The sequence below is a fragment of the Rissa tridactyla genome, chromosome 10 (genome assembly GCF_028500815.1).
Source record: "Rissa tridactyla isolate bRisTri1 chromosome 10, bRisTri1.patW.cur.20221130, whole genome shotgun sequence".
NCBI lineage: Eukaryota > Metazoa > Chordata > Aves > Charadriiformes > Laridae > Rissa > Rissa tridactyla.
In genome coordinates, this window is record NC_071475.1 from 20,385,337 (window position 1) to 20,407,563 (window position 22,227).

At 35.7% G+C, this 22,227-nt stretch overlaps 2 protein-coding genes across 5 annotated transcripts in view; one reads left to right on the top strand and one right to left on the bottom strand.

Moving 5' to 3' along the window:
* CENPP (centromere protein P) overlaps nucleotides 1–22,227 on the bottom strand; it is a 152,935-nt gene that overhangs the window by 72,120 nt on the left and 58,588 nt on the right. The gene's annotated exons all lie outside the window — the stretch shown is intronic.
* Nucleotides 1,412–18,870, top strand: ASPN (asporin). Its single transcript, XM_054215852.1, has 9 exons — nucleotides 1,412–1,714; nucleotides 5,959–6,004; nucleotides 6,938–7,208; nucleotides 8,782–8,894; nucleotides 11,428–11,641; nucleotides 12,033–12,143; nucleotides 14,549–14,642; nucleotides 16,301–16,439; nucleotides 17,680–18,870. Exons 3-9 carry the CDS (start codon nucleotides 6,962–6,964, stop codon nucleotides 17,875–17,877), a joined length of 1,116 nt encoding a protein of 371 aa, XP_054071827.1. The 5' UTR covers nucleotides 1,412–1,714; nucleotides 5,959–6,004; nucleotides 6,938–6,961; the 3' UTR covers nucleotides 17,878–18,870.

Below are 22,227 nucleotides of genomic sequence, written 5' to 3' on the forward strand. Positions count from 1 at the left end.
CAAAAATTGAGATGCTGGCTAAGCATCAAGAACAAGAAGCATTGCTGCAAAACTAGGATCAGCTGAAATTGCTGATTCAACACTTTACTCTTGAAAGGAGGAGTGAAAAAAAAGAAACCAGTACCTTTCTATCACAACCCTCAGGCCCTGCTCTCTTCTACTAAAGAGCCAAGAAAGTGTTGGAGATTTTTTTTAAACAGCAATTTGATAGAAATTTGCTCAAGTAAACACATCCAAACCAAGCTATTCGAAACACATGGGAGTGTTTGCTTAGGAAGTTTCGGTTTCTAAATGCAGGCAAGAGAATGCAGATATATGCAATTTGAGATTTCAAAGAAGTTTAAGATCATCCTTCAGATATTTACGTGGGAATGTGATTGCTTTTGAAACTGTAATTTTATTCCTTGGGAAAAGTGATAGGGAGACTCTTTTTCATCATTCATCTATGCTACTGCAACTGGAACACATGCAAAAACAATGGAGCAGGTAACACAAGCCTTATCTTGTTTGATATGATAGCACCAAAGTTTTAATTTTTGGCATAGTATCTTTTTCTTCCTTAAGTAACAGTAGACAAAATACCTAATACGCGATCTAAACTGTCATTTTGCAAACAGCACCACATTACATGTATATTAAAAATAAAAGATAAAATTTCCAGCAAGACCAGACTCTTAAGAGAGAAAGGAGCTAATGAAAGAAACGGATGAAGTCAGATGTGCATGGAATTGGACAGACAGAAATTATTGTAAATTGAAAGACACAAACTGTTACACTGAAACTTGCTTTAGGTAAACTCAATTTGTCATACATTTCTGAAGTACACATAAACAGGCAGCCTACCAAAGAATAACCCAGTTTCTAAATATTGTGATGTCCATGTCAGCACAAACAATATAACTCAGTGCAAATTCTCAAAGACTTTGTTTTAAGCTCACAACTTCGATCCTTATCACAGAACATTGCAAACACTGTCTCTATTTTAAATAAAAGACATGCTTAATTTCTCATACACAAGAGAAATAAATTAAATATATTGACTAATAAAACCTGATCTACGTTTTACGTTCTTGAATCATCTTCCCCAGCCAGATAGTTGTCTTCTGAAAGCAAGAAGCAGTATTTATACCAAACTACACAACAAATTCCTAATTTTATAATCTTAGAAAGTTTTGGCAACATGCTGATCACTACAGGTTATTGGTTTACTCTGCCCCTGGCTAAAGTTTTATACTTTTATTCAAGTCACACTTTTAAAAGAATAACAGCTAATGAAATCATAAATAAGAAGTGTGATTCCATAGCAGGAATGACCTGAAATGGACCTCACTGTACTTCCAATGGCCTGATGTCAACTATTATTAAACTACAGGTTTTACAAAGTCTTCCACTAGACGTCTAGAGTTAAGCCAGAAGCCTTGGCTGTAATACAAGCAGTGATGAAAAACATATGAGTGGTAACAAGTCGCCTTAATATCATTCTTCAGTACTAAGATGGGCTAATCTGAAGCAGCACTTTACTCTGGTATCACCCACAGTGCCAGGAGGATCACGAAGTTTGGAAGTGGAATTTTTCTTTATATTTACTTTCCATTCCACAGAACTCAGCATAACTTCCTTTTTCACTATTTTTTTTTTTAATATGAAATAACTGGACATAAAGATCTCAGGTGGATTATCACAGTGCTTCCGGAAGAACTATCAAACTTGCAAGGTATGTCCAGTTTGAATATCTATTCTATTTAAGTAGCAATAAAGAAGCAACAGGTTGTCAGTCACTATGTGTAAATGAATAATGTCAAGTAATTCAGAGTTAGAAGTACCACTCTTTTTATTGAACGTTTGAAAAAAATCTACTTTGCAGATGAAATAATTCTGTATTTACTACATCTAAGCTGCAAAGCAAAGAAAGCTACAGTGAATTATTTAACTATTAAATACTTCTCAGAAAAACTTCACAACTGACAACAATTTTTTATCCTCAGTTATTACAATCTATGAAAAATCTATCCTACAATTATAGCAGTTCTTACAGATACAACTCAGTGTTAACTTCCTGTAATTTGGTATTCAAGTTGTGGGGTTTTTTTTTAAAAAAAGTAGATATCACCAAAGTAAATAAAAACAACACATGAAAGAGTGAACTGTAGATGAGCTACAACCTAAAAATGCTCATAGATCATATTCAGTAACAAACAAGAGTCAAGCATTTTTCCATAAAAAGTAAACACTCTCTAAACATAAATTATTTTGTAAACATGCTCTTCATTACTATACTACATAATTCAATATTGGACTGTTTCTCAAGGCAGAATGATTTCTTCAGTAATCTTACTGAACAAACAATTTCCTTCTGTTTTTATTAAGTAATTTAAGTAAATCAATAGAGTAGACAAAGAGTTAAACATAAACTCCTTTCATTTCTGGAATGGGACAATGACTAATAGAATCAGAACTATTTTTAAATACAGCTTTCAAAACAGCTATGGTCTTGCCTTTCTTTGGACAAAATCTGTGCACAGTGCAATGATTTGTGTTATTAATGAACAGAGGGATTTTTTTTTGCCTCTGTAAAGACCACCACTGTGTCTTTTAAACATTTCCTTTTCAGAAACAATGACATAGGAAATTCGCCTCCACACACTGGTAACAGAATTGATTTCTAAATACAATTTAGAGTCTTTTTAAGTCTTAAGACGTTATCTATTAAATCCTTCAGTGTCATAACTGGTAAGACAACAAAGACCACATGCTGTAGGACTGGCATGCAACTGCCAACTAACCCAGACTTCTTGTTCTTTTTTTTTTTTTCTTAATGCATGCAGCCCATACTAACAACATAACTACTAACCTCACACAATGTGTTTTTCTTCCCATAATTCCTGTTTAGAATTTTCATGCCACAGCACTATTGCACACTTATGTGTGAATTTCCCACACAATCTCTAAGTACCTGAGCTCCCCCTGAATTCGCTACACTATTTCTCAAACTCATCTTCAATATTTCCAGACTGTAAAAATGAGAATGGACAAGGCCAAGCAACAGTCATCTATCTGCTTAGAGTATTATTCAACAGAACACCTGAGCCTGTCCAACAGCTTGCACAAGTCAAGAATGGCTGTCCCACCTCTTCTCCTTCCCTCTTTCCATTTGACGTTCCGTCCCCCTAAACCAGGCTGTTCCACCCATTCCTTTGTGCTGGCTCTGACACTCATGCTGATTCAGTTTGTTCACCCAGAAAGAATGCGTTGGGCTTTTTTTCTTGCTCACATTAGTTTTATGCTTGTTTAGTGAGTTCAATCAGCTCAGAGAACAGCCTGAGTGGAAGAGCTGGTATGAGAGAACCGAAAGTATGTACCTGGGAGCATAACAAGCCTCAAGTGGCAGCAGTGAGCCATTAGTACAGCAGTACTCATGGACTGTACCTTCTGAAACAATTAACTAAATAGGTCATAAAATTCTCTTGATAAAATAATTAAACTATTTCCAGAAAGATCACTAGGATCTCAAATTTTAGGCTTTCATTTTCTTTTAATTCCCTTACACTTGAAGTTTAAGCATGCGGAAAGTTTGTATAAGTTCTTTGAGATGACCTGCAGAGTCAGAGCATTTCTACAGAGACACATCAACATCTGCTTACTGGGAAACTCAAAACCTCAGCCAGGAAAAAAAAATAAATTTAAAACCTCCATAAAATGCAGTTCTTTTGGAATCCATTCTTTGGCCAATGCAAACCTGGAGTCCAACTTCATTACCACCCCTAACTACAAAGCCAGTTAGCAATAAGGATTTCCTAATGGCAAAATGGGAAGATGAGGCATGGGCTTTTTCTCTTTCCCCCCATCTCCCCCCCCAAAAACGTATCACAACTCAGGCTTCCTTCTGTAAAGAGTCTTGCTTTCAAGAGATTTAACTCACAGGATTAATATATTTCAACAATGACATATTTCAACACTATTTTTCTAGAACCATTTGTGAACAACACATGTTTTTCAAGAGTTCAAATTGGCCACTACTCCAACCGCAGCCTCAACCTGAAAATAGTTTTAAATTATAACCGGGGTTTTTTTAATTTCTGAAAGGAAACATGCAATCCATTTGCTAAGGGTGCAAGTGTGGAAACAGATTTTTAGATTGTTTCATAAGACAAATTCCTAGCACCAGATCCAGAAGGGCATTTCGGGAATGTACATGAAAGATTATCCTTTAGGTGCAGTAAAACCTTCTACATCCAGTGCCTATCACAAATAGAAGTCAGCAGGGATTTAGAAACTAGATGTCCCAAGACGTGATACACGCTACGATGCTTGATACCCTACACCCAGAAATTGTACACCACCACTGAATAAAGCACAGAGCATTTTGCCATTAATACCTAAGCAGACAGGGGAAGAACCACTGTGAGTGCCCCCATCTCTGAAAACCCAACCATTGAAGCACTTGCCCAAGAATAAGGAGAACTCAGAAGTCTGAACGGCTTCAGACTCCTCATCTCCTAATTAATGGGATGACTAAACTATTGAACATTTGGCTGTTTTGCTGAAACTGAAATACAAGATTGAAAGGGCCAAATATTCCAAAGGTGTACAGCCAGACAGGACCACAATTCTCTACAAACAAAGAAATGTAGGTTCCACATCTTGTTCACAGCAATGTTTATATTTAAAGATGCTTTCAAGAAAACACATTGTACAAGATGGCAAGTACAACTATAAAATTCTTTCCAGGATCATTGAAAGAGAACATTATTTTGAACACAAAGGAAAATATATGGGGAAAATACGTGTGAAGATTCTTTTAAGAGATTGCCAAATCAGTAAAAGATACAGTACTTAAATGAGCACACAACCGGAAGATTACAATAAACATTAAACTTACCATTATATGCTGCATATCTGCAAGATACAAAGTATAATGTGCTTCCGTTTTCAGACATATTTGGGGTGAAGGGGTCACTGCATTCTTTTCAAAAGGCTGAGTTTTATGTAATCTAAATACTGTTAGCTTTTGTCTTTTTATGCACCCTGAAACGTATACATTACAGCAGTAGCCATGTGTGCAATACACAGCATTTTAATGCTGTTAAGAACCATATATATGAAACATCAAAATGATCTTGTATAGAAAAAAGCAATACAAACAAAACCTCAGAATTTTGAATAAGCAAAGTCAATACCCTTGTACAAACCAGTGCACTCCTTTCCCTGCAGTTGAGGACCAATGACAAAATGCCTATACAAAGATATTTTTCAGCTATAAACAGAGCAGCAGTCATTTAATTAGGTTATCAAACAAGAATTGACAACCATTTAGTATTTCCCTGAAGATGTCTACAACAGTCTAAATAGAAACATTTTCATAAACAGGATATGCATAATAAAATTTGCTACAGCACACTGTGCAGACCAAGAGGGGGCTGTTGGATCCAAACAACGTCTGGAATTGCGATTTGGAGGGGAGCAATGTAGAGCCAAGGGATGAATTTACAGTCCTTTCTCAGAGTTGCAGAACATCCTGTGTCAATTCTTACTATCTTTTGTGTCCCCTTGTGTCTAGTTTTTTTTTCCCTTGTGTCTAGTTTTATAGGGCTATATGGTTAATAAAATCACCTTCAGAATAAAACCAAAGCAAGTAGAAAATATCTAAGGATTTTGATCAGCATTACTCAGGTAACACAGTATACTGTAGGACCAGACTCCTGGTTTTCCTAGTCAGGTGTGGCTAAAAGATATCTGGTAAAATTAGAACCCAGAGAAGCTGAATGAAACTGCACGAACAGCTATAATAAGACAGAGTCTGTCATATTTTTCTCCAGACAAATCTACTTTTTAAGTCCTTCCTAACTTGTACATTCTTGTCAATAACATCAGGAAAAAATAATTGTAGCTATCTTCACATGGGGTTTTCTGCTTTGAAGGTGTGTACCGTAACAGATCTATCATCTTTCTGTCTTCCAGACTGAAGGACCTTTGATTATACAAGGAAGATACTTTCAAGTTACAGGTAATCCACAAAGCTGATGAGTTTCACGGCATTAAATTCAAGCATGGTGCATTTTGATCTCCTTTCAGCTGGCTGCCTAACTACAATGTACAGGCCCTATGACAATAAAGCTAGGTTAAAAAAAAAACCAACCCAATGTTTACTGAAAAATATGCACGCAGAAGTATTGGTTTCCAGCTTTTTCCTGGACGTCACGTAAGTTACTGATTTCAAATGACACAGATCCATAACCTACAAGCCCCGGTCAGAGAGAAGAGCCCTCACCAAATAAGAGTCATATACAAATGTGCTTGCATTAAAATACAGAGGTGAACCTCTATCAATAGCAGTAATATACAAATAACTGGAATTTGGGAAAAGCTGTTGTCAGGACTGAAAACTCTATTTTTCCAGATTAGAGTAAGTAGTACGTAGTTAGAAGTGTTTAGGGAGTAGAATAACAAGTGTTTAGGGAGTATCCTGATGCGTGAATTTTATGTATTGCTAATCAAGTATTTCCCCATTTTCTAGATACAAGCAATGCACGTATGCCCACGTATCTCATTAAAAATACATTTCCATTGAGAAGGAATAAAATAAATCCAAGTTTTGGCAAGATTTACTGAAAAAATTACTCTTCCAAGTCTGAAATGAACGATGATACTATTTTTAAACTCAGCTAAAAAGCTTTGATGTGACATTAATTTCTGATGAATTAATGTTTTAATAGTATTTATTATAACATATAGTTTTGTAATAACAGTATAAATATTATATTTTATAGAAGGTTTTTAATATTCTTCATCTTTCCTATACTAATTAAACCTTAATTCATAACAGGTCATTTTTCAGGACCACAGACCATAGCGGACTGAAGTAAAGAGTTCAATACCTTTGTTTCACATTCACTGATTCTCGTGTTTGGGTTTTTGTTTGTTTACTTTCCTCTTCAAGATTGGCTATTCTGATCAAGAAGATATGAAAGAATACACACTCCTCCTCTTCTTGGCTTTGTGCTCTGCCAAACCTTTCATTGATCCTTCATATTTTACACTAAAGAATATGATGCTCCAAGATATGGAAGATGATGATGATGATGACGATGACGACAATTCTCTTTTTCCAACCACTGAACCAATTATACCACTAATGCCTTTTGATCTATTCCCAATATGCCCCTTTGGATGCCAGTGCTATGTGAGAGTTGTCCATTGCTCTGACCTAGGTAAGAATGAATTTGTGTGTCTGTTCTCCGCTGGCCTCTCCTTTGGAGGATTTGCCTTTTAAAAGATGAATTCTACAGCTCCATAAATTGCACACATTCACACATTCCTTTACAAGTCATTTTCAAAAGAAGCTTACATTTTTTCAATTAGGCTTGCAAACCATATCTAATTTGTGTCCAGCAACTAATTTGTCGAGTTCTTTTTACAACATGTTTTCCCAGTTAGTGTGTATCAGTTTAGAAAATGAATAAACTGCTATAGCCACCTTCCATTAGCATTGACTTCTATTGATAACAGCATAAAATGAATAGGCATTTAGAACATGTAACAAATAACTGAGAAACTATTTAACGGAATATTTATTTGGGTTAATAAGAACATATAATCTGCACAGCTTTTTAACCACTAAGTGAACTATCACAGAATGCAAAAATGCTTAAATTTACATTTCAGATCACAGTCTCTCCTGTTTCGTTTACTGCCATGAAGTTATATCCAAACAGAGGAGCACAAAAGTTTGCTGTATCTACCTTCTGTTTGAATTAGACAAGCTATTAGTCCCATGTCTCAAAAAAGACTATGGCTAAATAAGTACTTCATTAAATAAATACTTCATTAAAACAACAGGTCAAATGACAAGAAAACATAACAATGGAAAACCAGGCTGTGAATAAACCAGAAGGAAGTTTAATGCAAGTGCATAAATGGGATACAAACTGTTTGCTCAGCTTAACTGCCATTAAAGTGCACATCACTGGTAACGTTTTAACCAAAGGCAAATCTACTGCTGTCACTGATGCAGATACATACTAGTCCCTAAATATGAATTCATTATTAATCGTGCCAATTTGAATTAGTGTTCATTGAAATTTTCCCATGATTCAAGGTAATGAAAGGACTATGCTCCTGCCACTAGCACAGTGGCAATGACATTCGTTCTCATCACAACTCTGCCACCATCCTGAACTTCATCCTAGACTCCTCGTGCCTTAAAAACATTCAGTCAATGCATAAATTTCTGTGTTTTTTAAAGTGTGCAATTATTAAGCAATCAAAATAAACTTTTGCTGACAGCAATAACCTGTGGTTAATGCATCTGTTTTACAGATTGCAATCCCCTTCATTTAAGCTCACACATAGGAAAAAAAAAAACCACCCTGTTAATAGACTTCATTTTAAATAACTGTAACCTATTAATTGTGGAATAATTTATAATAAACTAGACCAGCATTTAGCATTTGATGCATCAGCATTTCCACTGACAAGAAAGTTACTATCCCCTGCTAATATCTTCTGCTGATTCAGGATCTCAGACGGCATGAAATTAAGTGTTTTTGTAACTGAACAGTTCACTGGATTGGGGAATTTATACAATTAATTCTATCAGGGATAGAAGCAGTTCCTCCTGAAACCCTATCATCATACCCTTCTATCCTTTGCTTTATGTCTGTTTGTATTTTCTTTCCCACCATAATCATCAACAATCTTACTGTGTTTTGCTATTTCACAGTTCATTTCTTTGGACTTATATACAGGCACATAATGCTTCTGTTTATCTCACATACTTAATAGGTTTGACATCAATACCTCGCAACATTCCACCAGATACCCGTATGATTGACCTTCAAAACAACAAAATTAGAGAGGTCAAGGAAAACGATCTCCAAGGACTCACATCACTTTATGTAAGCTTGCTATTTTCCAAGTTTGAAATCTTATTTAGCAATCGAATATTTTAAAATACAAATGGTAATTTTCTTCTCCGATAGTATGCATAAAATTACAGTGTAATGTCTGCATATTTGACTGCTCCCACATAGTAAGAACCAAATTTCTTTGAGCTATAAGAACTATTCTACTTTCTATAACATCCAGAAAATGTACCATACGTATCTTGCCAAAAAGACCCTCAAGATTTATTCAGTCCTCAGCGTGCACAGAAACACTCCCTACATTTTAAAGGCTGCAAGACAAGTGTGCCTTTTTTATCTACTTAGCTGTAAAATAGCAGAAAGAACTTAAGCTCACAGGAGAACTAGAATGATATTTTCTGAGGGTATTTTCAAAAGCACACAGCATACAACTAACACACCACTGAAACCAATGTTACAAATCCAACTGACCTGAACAGAAAGCAGACCAACACTGAATTACTGAAAAAGTCAGGTGCTTTACTAATATTCTTTCAGACACTTCAAGTATGCATGTAGAGATAGGCTTTAAAATAAGTATCACTGGCAACTGATAAATTACAGTATGCAATAATCCCTTTTTATAATGAAAGAAAGTAAGAGAGTCTCAGAGGCCTGGAAAGGTAGACTAAATCTTTTTTGGAACAGCTATTTGTGTAAGATGTCACTCTAGATACAGTACCAACGAATATTGACAATTTAAAAGTTTTCATTGTAAAAATGACAAATCTGTTCCACAAGCTATAGCAAATTAAAGAGATTCTATTCCACATTAGAAAGACATGAAACACACATTAACATAAAACAAATCCTTTTCAGCTGAATTTAGTTTCTGCAAAAGAACTGAAAATTTACCGCATCTGTTTATGAATGAGCTTGTGAATGGTTAAGAGTTTCCAATTCCCCTCAAATGTCTCATGTCTGGGTACAGAATGGTCTTAACAGCAAGTCAGGGGTAAGCACACTAACTGTGGTTTATATTAAGTATAAAACGTCCTACAGAAACTAACCTCCAGCGACTGAGAAAGTCACTGGACTACATCAGCAATCGCCACATTATATATTAGAGTCATCACTTAATTATGTGATAACTGAAAACTCTGAGCTGTGTTGATTTTTCTCATCAGTTAATTTGTGGCAAGGCCTAACAAAATTTTTACTGAAAGCAGAGTTTACTTTGTACAGCTTGTCTGAGTACTAGTCTACTTGCCAAAGGCACAGATGGCAACTTGGATTAGGAAGGAACATTTCCTGTTTATTTCCTTAAGCTATCCCCATTTTTTGTGGGGAAAAAAAGGATTAATTCTGTTTTGGTCTACTTTCCCATCCACAATTCCAAGGGGTACGAAGATGATTAGGGGGATGGAACACCTCTCTTATGAAGAAAGGCTGAGGGATTTGGGTCTGTTTAGCCTGGAGAAGAGAAGACTGAGGGGGGATCTCATCAATGCTTATCAGTATCTAAAGGGTGGGTGTCAGGAGGATGGGGCCAGACTCTTTTCAGTGGTGCCCAGCGACAGGACAAGGGGTAACGGGCACAAACTTGAGCATAGGAAGTTCCACCTAAACATGAGGAGGAACTTCTTTCCTGTGAGGGTGGCAGAGCCCTGGCACAGGCTGCCCAGAGAGGGGGTGGAGTCTCCATCTCTGGAGACATTCCAAACCCGCCTGGACGTGTCCCTGTGCCACCTGCTCTGGGTGACCCTGCTCTGGCAGGGGGTTGGACTAGATGGTCTCCAGAGGTCCCTTCCAACCCCTATCATTCTGTGATTCTGTGTAATTCCAGAGAGCAGACGACTTACCGACAGCTCAAAGAAGTACAAAAGGAACAGAAATGAATAGTCTAGATATGGAAATGAAGAGATGTGATTTGATATACAAAATAATTTCAGATAACTCATATTTTGTTGTCTGTAGTAACTCATTACAAGTTGTCTGATGACACATAGCAACTAAGAACAAAAAAATGTACCAAAAAAGAGACTACCGTACTGTACAGAAGAGAGACTTAAATTCACAGGAGTTGCAAAATTATGACAAATAAGATGTAAATTCATATGTGTATTTCAGTCATATACAAACATTAAGAAATTCAGGTTAAAAACCTGACTTTTATTTTGCAGCATTATGCTGAAATAAAAGATGAAATTCTGAGTTTTGAGAATTTGTCTGCACTAAGGAACAACAACAAAAAAGAATAACACCCCCATACAATTCCAAAACATACGTGAAGACAAACATATTGTTTTGCCAATTCTTCTCATTACCCATCGCCACCTTGTCAGCTCTGACTAGTTTTTCTCTACCTTCTAGTTGATGCTCCAGTTTCCAGATTCTTTTTTGTTTTTCACAATCAATTGAAAGGCCCAAAGTATATACAAAGTGCTAAAGTTTGGTAGGATGGAAAAAATAAAATATATAAAATACTTCACTATTAAATTATATTGAATTCATGACTTAAAATCCATAATAATAACATTACTGTGTAAAGAAATTTTCTTTGTATTGCTTTTCCCATATCTCATAGGCACTGGCTTTGAACAACAATAAAATATCCAAGATCCATCCAAAAGCCTTTCAACCAACAAAGAAGCTACGACGACTGTATTTGTCCCATAACCAGCTAACTGAGATTCCAACAAATCTACCAAAAACTTTAGCAGAGCTCAGAATTCATGCTAATAAGGTTAATAAAATCCACAAGGATGCATTTAAAGGAATGAAGTCTCTACATGTTTTAGGTAAGTCCAATTAAGTAGAAAAGAAAATGTCTTTATCAAAAACGTAACACTAAATATAATTTTCATTCAAACATTTCCTCAATGTGCAATTTCCTCTTAAAGAGATATCCGTGCTGTGAATTGAATTTCTATGTGAAGTTGCTACATAGGTCATGTTTCTGATAACTCTGCAAACCAAGTTAGGTAGCTTGTATTCACGGAAAGCTGTGACTTCCACCCCTCAGAAAGGTAAAACATTAATTAACTAAACATTAATTAACAAAGCTAAACATTAATTAATGCTTAGAACATCAGAAGTTATAAATTAAACAAAATCAGCTGTTTATAACTTAGTCTAACATACACAAAATTCTTCTGTCATAAATACTTTTATTTTTTTTCTGTTGGACAGAAATGAGTGCAAACCCCCTTAACAATGATGGAATAGAGCCAGGGGCTTTTGAAGGAGTAAATATCTATCATATAAGAATTGCAGAAGCTAAATTAACTTCAGTTCCTAAAGGTATGCTTTGTTTTTAACTTTTCTTTTTGACATATACCAGTATGCTCCTAAATAGAATGCTTTAGCATTGATATGATTATTAAAACGTTCATAAATTCTGTTTTGTATTGTTCATTACAACCAAACCACCTCCTACCTTATTTTTCTTTTTGCACTTAGTATCTAATCCTACATCTCAAAAGTGGGCATGAGTGTGCATGTACACTGGCTCTCCAGCCCCCTCTCCTGCCTTCTCCCCGTCCTCCCCCCGCCCCGATCCGCTCCTCTCAGTCATCCAGAGACTCTTCTTGGGAGAAACAATGTGAAGAAAATGATCATAAGATGTCACTTCACATCTTTCACATCAGCCTCTCAAAAATCCTTACAAAGAAAGGATAAACTCCCTGATATTTGATGTGGGTCATACAGAATTCCCACTTCCCATTTAAAATGAAACTCCAAAATTTCTGACTTTGATGTTGAATGTTTCAAGCAACTCCATAGCTCAAATATGCTGTGCAATACAACCACCTTAATGCAAAACCCAACACAGCATTTTATACCCCTTTTCATGGGGTTTTGCTAAATGGAATTTATTATTAACATTTCAATTAAATTCAACATAACACACTAGAAAATTCAGTCTCTCTTTCATATTAAACAGCTAACTTGGGATTTGGCGGTAGTAATAAATTAAAACACTAACTTTGCAATTCACTGACCTCCACGCACAAAAAAGTAGCACTAAGGAACTCAGTACAACACTACCTGCATTTTCTGTAGGTCACCATAGTATTTAACCAAATTATCGTTATTTTCAACTGCTCAAAACTACTAGCTAAGAGAAAAACGGAGGAACAGAACACCGTATGTTTTATCATTCATCAACTTACAGCGAAACTAAACGGCCCCTAAGATATTTATTTCTGGATCATTCAGATAAAGAACTTGTTTTTATTAAATTTAATCTCTTCTTATAGACAGATACATATGCAAAAGCATCCCTGCAGAAGAGAATGCTAAAAAAAAAAAACCCCAACAACAAACAAAACCAACTCACCCCAATGATGGTAATTTCACTATCAGAAACTGGCTGCCTGTGGTGACACTCCCCAACACACACACAAAAAGACATTCTCTAGTATCATCATACTACCATCTCCTATGACTTATCACAAAAATAAAACATACGTAAAATTATTCAATTTTGTCTTTGTTATAGAGAAATCTCCTATAAGGAAAGACAGCATGAGGTCCAATATGTGGTGTCAAACACATAAACAAATCATAAACAAACAGGATTTCATGGTGAACAGATTCTACACAAATGGAAACTAATTTTGTAGATCCTTGTATCTGCAAATGTTATAGTGACACAGAAAGATTAAAAAAAAACGTAACATACAAAATGCACTTAAAATCTAAAATGGAGAGATGGGTAATCTTCCCTCTTAATATTGTAACTCAGACACAAGCAGCACCTGGGTAAACTGTAAACTGGAATGTAAACTGGGAAAAAGCCCAAACACACAGACACCAAAGCACGTCAACTGGCATAAAGTCCGACTGTAAAGCATACCCCTTTTCTGCAGTATTGCAATGCTACAGCAAATAGCAATGGGAGCAGCGCTCTCCTGAGCCATATTAGTAACAGAAACACGTGGTTTGTCTTGCTTGGTGTCAGGGTGCCACCTAGACAGATGTTAGTAAAACTGAATATGAGATCAGCAAATAGAAATTCAAACTTGTGACTATCTTTCTCTGCCCTCACTAAAAGGATGTTGTAAAAAAGATTCTCCACTTCCTGGTCTGCTCACTGACAGCTCTGTATTGGGACTATTTGGTACCACACGAGAAAACGTTCTGCGTACCGGCACGGGAAAGAGCATATCAAGTATCTCAATTTGCTTGGAGATTTCTGGAAGTTTCCTCCCAGATCACATGTTAGGAGCTATAACAGCACAAGCGTTGCATTGTTTGGAAGAAAATGCTTATCTACAAAAAACTATCACAGGTTCCACAGGAGTAGGATTTTGACTACCAAGTATTAGACAACTGCACATAACATACAATTCACATCTTTGACAGGTTAACCAGAAGTACATGAAAGCCGTTATAAAGAGAGCTAGCAAAATTATACCAAATTTTGAAACTCTGAAATCTTGACATTAGCATATGCACTTTCACAACTTAATTTTTTTTTAAAGTTACTATTTTAAACCAAACATTGTTGATGATTTTTTTAAAAAAGTAACATACTTGTATCTAATTACCACTTCTTTGGTGCAGAAGGTCCTACCAACCCCCCCGAGATTCTTCACCCAATCCTAAACACAAAGGAAAGAAGGTGTTTGGAACATAATAAGTATTTCAACAAAAATAAGTTGGCTTATTTTTTCTCATACCGTGCATTTGCTTTTCATCAGATTTGCCCTCCAGTCTACTAGAACTTCATTTAGATGACAATAAGATCACAGCAATCGAACTTGAAGATTTTAACCGGTATAAAGATCTTCAAAGGTAAAATTACCACACAGAACGCTTTCATTTGACAAAACGTCAGGCCTGGCAGGATCCCTCCTTTGATACTTGTTTGTTAATGGGAGAAAAAAGAATTAAAAATTTTAAGTGTTTTAGTAAGAACTGCTGTAAATAAGATCAAACTTAAAAACCAAAACAAAACACCACCACCCCCCGCCCGCCGCAAACATTAGCCTTGTTAGCACCTGTCCTGCCTGCAGTTCGTAATGGAAGTGTACATTAAGAACAGCATCTGATTACAAAATGTAATCACCATAAATTCTTACCTCACAGCACATGGGTGTTGTGTAATATAGCATGGCTTTTATACAGTATCTCTTAATGTGCTAGTAGTAATATGCCTCAATTAAGCATTGCATGTATTTCTCATACTCGGAATATACAAACCTTTTTGGTCACATTATTTATCAGCAGTATTCAGTATTTTTCTCTAGCCTGTTCCCTCTCAGGCCCAGGCATTTTAACTCCTTGGTAACTCATCTCACAAATCGCCCCCCAAAATGAAGTAGACAGCAACACCAACTGATTTTTGGTTTAGGAACACAATGCCTTCCTTGCAACTAAACTTATAGGATTTAAGAGTCATAACTGCTTTTTGATTCCAGAGAAAGCCTAAGTGTACTGGAAGGAGACAATCCATACACACCACAAAGAAAAATATAAAAGGATGGCATAAAAAAGAGAAATTTGAGACTTGTTTGTACAAACACATGGGAAAACTGGTAAATTATAAGAGAAGATAAATTTATCTCCTGAAAACTAGCCTGAGAGAAATACAGTAGCTGGTAAAGGAACAATTCAATAACTGTTTCCAAATGTGATGGCGTTTACTAAAACGAAAAATGTTTCTGAGGAATGTATCACTGATGTAGGACAAAAGAAGGAAGTTCTTTCTCTAAAGCTCAGCTAAGTACTCTGAAAATATGGCTGAGCAGCTCTGAATTTTGGATTTGGTACAGAAACTACTATCAAAGAAGACTTACTGAACCGTGTTTACACACCAACTGCAGTTTCTGAAGAAATTAAGAAAGGAGAAAAAGGGGATTGAAGTATGCGTGGAAAGAACAACTCCAAATCGACCTGTGCCTCCACCTTCTGAATCACATTCCTAGCAACGCAGGTTGAAGTCTTATAGCAAAAATCCTAACTAAGGCCTAATTTAAGGAAAATGTGGAAGTAGGAAAGAAGGCAGTCCTGCTTATTTTTTATATATACATAAATAACTTTCTTTGCAAGACGTGCTGCTCTTTGGCTATTTATTAGAAAAACAATTTTTAGTTCTGTGAGTTTACTTTGTAGCCATACTACTTGACAAAAGGGCGTGATTTATCTTACAAGCATATGGGTTGATGTTTATCATTTTAACTCTTGACACTAAAAAAAATTGCACAAAAAATTGCTCACATCAGACTAGTTTTTGTCCTTTAAGTGGAGATTAAGAGGAAATATTTGTTAGATCATGGTTGCTTTTTTTTTTTTCTATAAGAGGTAAGATTTCATCATCTTTCCCCTGTTGTTCTTTTCCCTCCTATGTCTACTCCTGTGTATTGCAATCTTAAAAAAAAATAATTATGCTCTTCAATGCTGTTGTGAATCTCAATTAACGTTTAATTAAATGTTCCTTGTACTATTTCTAGGCTAGGCCTTGGGAATAACAAAATCAAAGATGTGGAAAATGGAAGTTTTGCCAATATACCAAGTATACGTGAAATCCACCTTGAAAAAAATAAGCTCAAGAAAGTTCCTCCTGGATTGCCCGAACTGAAATATCTGCAGGTCATACATTAAACTTCATAGAAAACTCCAGTAGTTACAAGTTGTTTGATTTCACAATGCCATACTGATTAGGATATAATTAAAAACCATATTTAACTGTCACAAATATTTTGACATTACACTCATACGAGGAAAACCTGAAATCATATAGGTTCCTAAAGAAATAAACAAAATCAAACAGCAGGATCACTTCCTAGAAAAAAAGAATAACAACATGCTACACCCAGATAATGTTTCCAGAAAGTTTGTTACAGGTTTATTAGTTTCCATTTTAGCAAGACAGAGTGGAAATTTTTCCATTCCCACACTGAAAAGTCTTAAATCCAATGTAAATTATTTATGAGGTTGAAGTGGTAAGATTTTAAAATTTGTATTTAGAACTAAATAAATTCTACATAAAATGCCTTCAAAACGCATTTATTTCCTGAATTCTGGAATAGCAATTAAAGTCATCTATGTTTTATAAGATGACGTATACCTTAGGATACAGAGCAGAACAAATCTTGGGGAAACATGAAGAAATGCACAGATGACAGAGGGCATGATAAGCTATTAGGTAAAAGCTTTTACCTCTGAATTTCACTTCTTTCCACTTCTCATTTCACTTCTAATTAAAGGGAAATATTTTGATATATACATATTTTTAAAAAAAAACCCACCAACTTACAATGTAATTGAAAAATATATATATATACAAACAAAAGAATTCTTCTGTCCACCTACAGTATTTCATTAACAAATTCTAAACTCTGCTATTACAAGCCCCCCCCCTTTTTTTTTCCCCCCACTAATTTAAGCTACATCATCATTAGACTGATCTGCTCCTATTACCATCCTGACAAATCTCTCCCAAAACGAACTTTTCTGGAGACTATTTTTAAAAATTTATTAAATCACTGAAAATTTGGATTAGGGGATGATATAATACTGCATCGTTATAATTCTTACTATAAGAGAATGTCAAATTGCGTTTTAGGAGAGTGTTCCATAAGAGTAGAGTCCAATTATTCTGGCAACACGCTCATAAAATACTATGTAACTTTTTTTGAGAGACAGGCTGTGGCAGGAGGAAGACTTTTTTTAGGATTTAACACAAATTTTTAATTCCTGTTACTACTAAGGTCTGCATCCAACAACTGATCTCATGGCAAAACTCAGTTATCTACATGCCAATGAATGTTTAGATATTTTTCCCATTTACATACTAACTATTATATTTTCCTGTTTCTTATTGCTGCAGGTAGTCTTCCTTCATTCCAACCACATTGCAAAACTGGGAGTCAATGATTTCTGTCCGACAGGAAGAAGAAAGAAGAAAGCGTTATACAGTGGCATAAGCCTCTTCAATAATCCTGTAAAGTACTGGGAGGTTCAGCCTTCAACCTTCCGTTGCATTTTAGCCAGAAACAGTGTGCAACTCGGAAACTTCCTCAAGTGATACTGAAGTTGGTTGTTTTAAAAAGCAAGCTGTCCAAATCAGTTCTACAATACTTGAAATTTGCAGAAAAATGCTAATTTTACACTCTTTAACCAGTTTACAAAGTATTTACTATGTCAGAGCTAATTAATTAGAAACAATATGTTAGTAGGATCCATTGTAATATTTGACAATGTTCAGCCTACATTTGAATAATAAACAAAAGCCTTTATATCTTACAGAAAGTGGAACTGGAAACTGTATTTGATGTTTCCTATTACAGATGTTAAATCCTTTACTTAAATCACATAGTTTCGACATATTCTTTCTTCTAAATAAATTCTGAAAGTCAAGTGGAAGTGACTTTTTCCACAGTAAGGACCCTTTCCTCTGCTAAAAAAAAAAAAAGTATCAGACTTCAAGGACAACTTTTTGTGCAATTTTTGATAATCAGCAAAGTTGCAATAAGAAGGTACGTTATTGTGAGGTCTTTTGTGTCCAAACTAGAACATATTTTTATAATCTAGTGAATGAGATGCAAGAGAGTTTCATATCAAGAACTAAAACGCAAGAAACCTTTAAAAGTTTTTGGTATTTTTTCTTGCACCTTTAAGAGGAAAATGTCCTTCAATGTTTTGCTATCTATGTGATATGATGCACTCTGCACATTAAAGAGTAGGATTCAAGACTTATCATATGCTTCAAGCTTAATAGGAATGATTATTAAACTCCCTTTAGGCCAGCACAAACATTTTTTTATCTACAGAATTGTAATCATGTTTTTCATTTAATTTTTTCCTCTTTTATATTTTGACATGACACAGGTTAATAATCCCTCATTAACATAAGTACCTTAAAATTGCTGAATGCAAGCAGATAGCTGGAACTTAACTGCCCTGACTTCTTACGTAGGTCAGCACATAGAATTCTCAATATTGACAGTACTGTATAAAATGGATATATTATATATCTATGTAGTGTATATTTGCTATTGGGATTCAAAATAAATTAAATAAGCTTAAAGAATACTTGCGTTTGTATACTTGATTACGTGATAGTTCATGTCAAAACATTCAGACATTATAACCAAACACCCTTCTGACTCTTCTCTAGATATTTTCTCTATTATTCCTTTTTCCAAAACTACATACCTTGCAGATCATTTATCACTGCTGTTCTTCACAAAGGTAAAAATTCCACGCTGTATTTGAAGCAGCTACAGGAAACGACAAAGACTAGCAGTAGAAGAAAATACTACATAGAAATGAAGCAATTCCCAATCTCTCAGCCTGTCTACCACCTCCCTAAGCACACTAAGCAATAAGCATCAGGTCTAACATTTGATTTTTTTCATCTGTTTGGTCTCTGTATTTAATATTTTGTTAGCGCCACTATGCTGTTGAGACTCAAAACCACGTGGGGAGAGGAGGGAGAGTGGGCCAGGGGAGGTTTTACCGAAGAACAGTCTTTGTAAACAAAAATTCTGTAAAACACTTCAAGGCAGAATAAAACCAAAACAAAACACCCCAAAACAAATTTGCAGATGACTAAGCTTCTTTCTGTTCCTGGCTTCTAAAGATGTTTCTAAGGAGTGCATTTCCTAGCAAATAACATGGGTAAAGCAGTGATCAGTACCGAAAATAGTACCTAATGGGTATATTCTTCACCAGTTGGTCGAGTTCATATCATGGACTGCTTTAGCCATAGCTATGTCATCATGCGTGAAGAGCTATGATCTCTAAACATAGACTGGTGTTAGAAGACAAGCCTGATGTATATATAGGCAAAAAGGCAATACCTTCAGTAGATTTTTCCACTAGGGAATTAGTTACTACACTCATAGGAAAGACAGAACTGTTGATGTACAGTTCATACAGGGAACGCATACCAGCTTTTACTGCAACTCTGCATTCCCAGCAAAAACACAGTCTGAGCCTCTCTATACGCTGCATTTTAAATAAATCCAACAGTAACAAATCTGACAAGGCTACAGAGGGAAACAGCCAGCTCTTTAAGCCACCTCTACAAGATTTATGCGCAGCATGGAAGAACGTTGAAAAGAGTAAGGGCAGAAGTGAGTAGCTAAGAATGAAATAGTCTAGTAACACAAAGGATAACACACCACACAGACTACTCATTTACTTTACACTAAAGTAAATTGTCTTCACGCAAAACCTTTACATTCATACTCAAGCAAGAACACCTACTACATTCATGGTAACAGCCCAAGCGCACATTCATTCCCCCTGGGAAATACCAACCTCCCCTTTATGACGGGTTACACTGCCTTATATTATCAGAAACAGCTCATAACCCCATACCAGAGAGAGAAAGCATTGTCAATAACAACTAACTGCCCAAGAAGAAAGTGAAGATTTAAAATTAATACCCATTCTTATCTAGTAGCAACGAAATAGCTGAAGCCCTTAATGTTCCACAAAAGGTTCACCGCTTATGAAGTTTACTATTGAAAAGATTGAGGAAAGGCAGATAAAAGACAAGGCAGGAAAATTTGCAGATGACCAGAGGGTAATCAAGAGCCAAAAAAGATTTGAGGAACTTCTAGTGGAAGAGTGTGGTCAATAATAGCAAAAAGAAGTTCAATCCTAAAGAAGATTAAGAATGAAAAATGGAAGGAAAATTTCCAAATCTTTTATCTGCTTTACAGAACACTAAGTTAACAGTTTTCACTTCGAGTAAATAGAATAAAGGTGGACTTTAATCACATCTTCAGTTGAAAGCACAACAAAGAGCAAGTACAATGCTAGTAAAAAGAATAGAATCGGTAACAGAAAAATCATTAAATGTATATTAATCACTAGTTTAAATGTATTCTTAAACGCTCATGCTATACTAGTTACATTAATTCAGCAATGACAACATAAACAGAAAAGCTAATTCAAATTCTGCAGCTTAACTAAAAGAATAAACTCACAGTGTAATTGTTGTACATTATTTTATGCTAATTTAGTGGTAAGGGTTAAAAGGAAACGTAACAGAGAAAGCAAACAATTCCTTATCTAACTGAAGCTTACGCAACGGACAACAGGAACGCTGACAAGATTAAGACATTTAAGAAGATGGACTAAGGTCTGAACACGTGTAGAACAACAACTGCTTCCTTTTTTTAGCCTACACCTCTCTACCCCAAAGCAGGCCAGTTCAACCAGCCTTCTCACCAGCAAGGAGCTATTGGAAGCAATTACCTATATTCTTAGTAAATCTTAGTAACTGCATTTTGTGTAAGACTTCCAAACATAACGAATGCCCGCAGGTGTGTAGGCTGTCACATGAAAAAATAAAATCCCTCTTGCTTTTGTTCAAACGGCCTTTGTTCCTATGACTAACCACCAGGCACGTGTAAGAAAAATGGCCACTGGGCTTTTTGGTCTCCAAAGGCAAGGAGTTTTAGCTGAGGCTAGTTAACAATCCTAATACAGACTATAGAAAGCGTCCCTCAGTTTTGGACCTCATCTGAAACTTTCCTTGGGGCATGGCCTCTAGCAGAGTAGTCCTAGTCCCTAGAAAGCATGGTTAGTACTTCCTAAACCTAAGAATCCTTTACAAGTACTCTCATGAGAGTTTCACCAAATTTTAGGACCAGTATTGAAGTCAATACAATGGAAACCTTTGTAAAAGCGTAGCGAAGTCCTAAGAATTAGAAGACTATGTAGTCTTGATCTTATCCTTCCAAAGCCTTAAAAACTTTCTTGACTTCTCACTCTTTCATAGAATCATAGAATGCGTTGGGTTGGAAGGGACCTTTAAAGGTCATCTAGCCCAACCCCCCTGCAGTAAGCAGGGACAGCATGTTTGGCATGCATTCAGACTGAGAATCTCTTTCTACAGTCAGCATCCATGGATACATATAACATTCATAGAAGAAACTGCAACACTATTTTGAAGATACTACTTCCACACTCACACTGAACAAATAATCTCTAAAGGAGTTTATCAACTGCTTAGCTTTTCGTCATCTTCAAGAAAAATTCAGCTAGCTTTGAAGTCTAAAAAAACTTTATCTGTGACTTAAACTACATTGGCAATTTTGCAATAAGGCAGGTAAGTATCAAATGGTTCATTCTAACTGTCTCATGTAAGTTATTTTTAGAGAAAAGACAGTAATTTCCTTATCACGTCACATAAATTCATAGGATGTCTGTCACCTATGAGAAAAAAAAATACGTTCAATGACCCTCCACTATTTTCAGATATCATTCTTCAGTTAGCATTTGTGGATAATAATAACAACTAATAATTTACACACTTTGTATTTTTGGTATACTTTAACATAAACCCAAGTGGACGTCACAATGACATACAGCCATTACAATACAAAACGCACCTTACACATTTTGAGCAATGATTTCT

Coding starts and splice junctions, on each gene's coding strand:
- ASPN (XM_054215852.1), top strand. CDS start 6,962: ATGAAAGAATACACACTCCTCCTCTTCTTGGCTTTGTGCTCTGCCAAA. Junction 11,642..12,032: donor GAAGTCTCTACATGTTTTAG/GTAAGTCCAATT, acceptor TCTGTTGGACAG/AAATGAGTGCAAACCCCCTT. Junction 14,643..16,300: donor CGGTATAAAGATCTTCAAAG/GTAAAATTACCA, acceptor TACTATTTCTAG/GCTAGGCCTTGGGAATAACA.